Source organism: Morone saxatilis, unplaced genomic scaffold (assembly GCF_004916995.1).
Source record: "Morone saxatilis isolate NCDOM2014 unplaced genomic scaffold, NCSU_SB_2.0 Contig5, whole genome shotgun sequence".
Taxonomy (NCBI): Eukaryota; Metazoa; Chordata; class Actinopteri; family Moronidae; genus Morone; species Morone saxatilis.
The window spans coordinates 16,443,371-16,443,834 of NW_023340095.1; the positions used below are offsets into that span (position 1 = coordinate 16,443,371).

Here is a 464-nt window from a genome sequence, read left to right on the forward strand (position 1 = left end):
ATGGCGCCTGAATGTTTTGGTGCCGAGAAAAGCGGAGGGAAGATTTGGGGCAAGGGTCAAGTGTCCGTGTTGCCATGGTGATGGCCGTCCCTGTGACCCGAGAAGGCGGCAAAGAGGTCAAAGGACATCGACTGCAGCGCATGGTCCAGCTGTCGCCGTAGCGACCTTGTCACTTGGCTGCAGCAAAATCCTGCGTTCATAGGAAAAGCAGGGAGAGGAGAGCGGGGGGTGGGGGACCCATCAGCCTTCACTCTGAAAGAAGAGGAGGAAGAAAAAGAAAAACATGAGTTTGTTGTCATGTGATCTACAGACATGAAGTTCAATCAAACTGAATGTGATTTCTTGGTCCCTTCAGAAACTTAATATAAGTGTGTGACCATACAGTTTAGGTGATACATTATGTAGGACGTAGCAATAGAGGAGAAGGGGAGGTCAGAAGGATACCCCCACTCTGTTACCAAGTA

The 464-nt window shown here is 49.6% G+C and overlaps 1 protein-coding gene across 1 annotated transcript in view; it reads right to left on the reverse strand.

The window, feature by feature from the left end:
• Positions 1 to 6: 6 nt before the first annotated feature.
• irs2b (insulin receptor substrate 2b) overlaps positions 7 to 464 on the reverse strand; it is an 11,240-nt gene continuing 10,782 nt past the window's right edge. Inside the window, exon 2 of the mRNA XM_035676382.1 lies at positions 7 to 252. Within this exon, the coding sequence (XP_035532275.1) occupies positions 248 to 252 (5 nt within the window). The 3' untranslated portion in view covers positions 7 to 247. The remainder of the gene's footprint in view (positions 253 to 464) is intronic.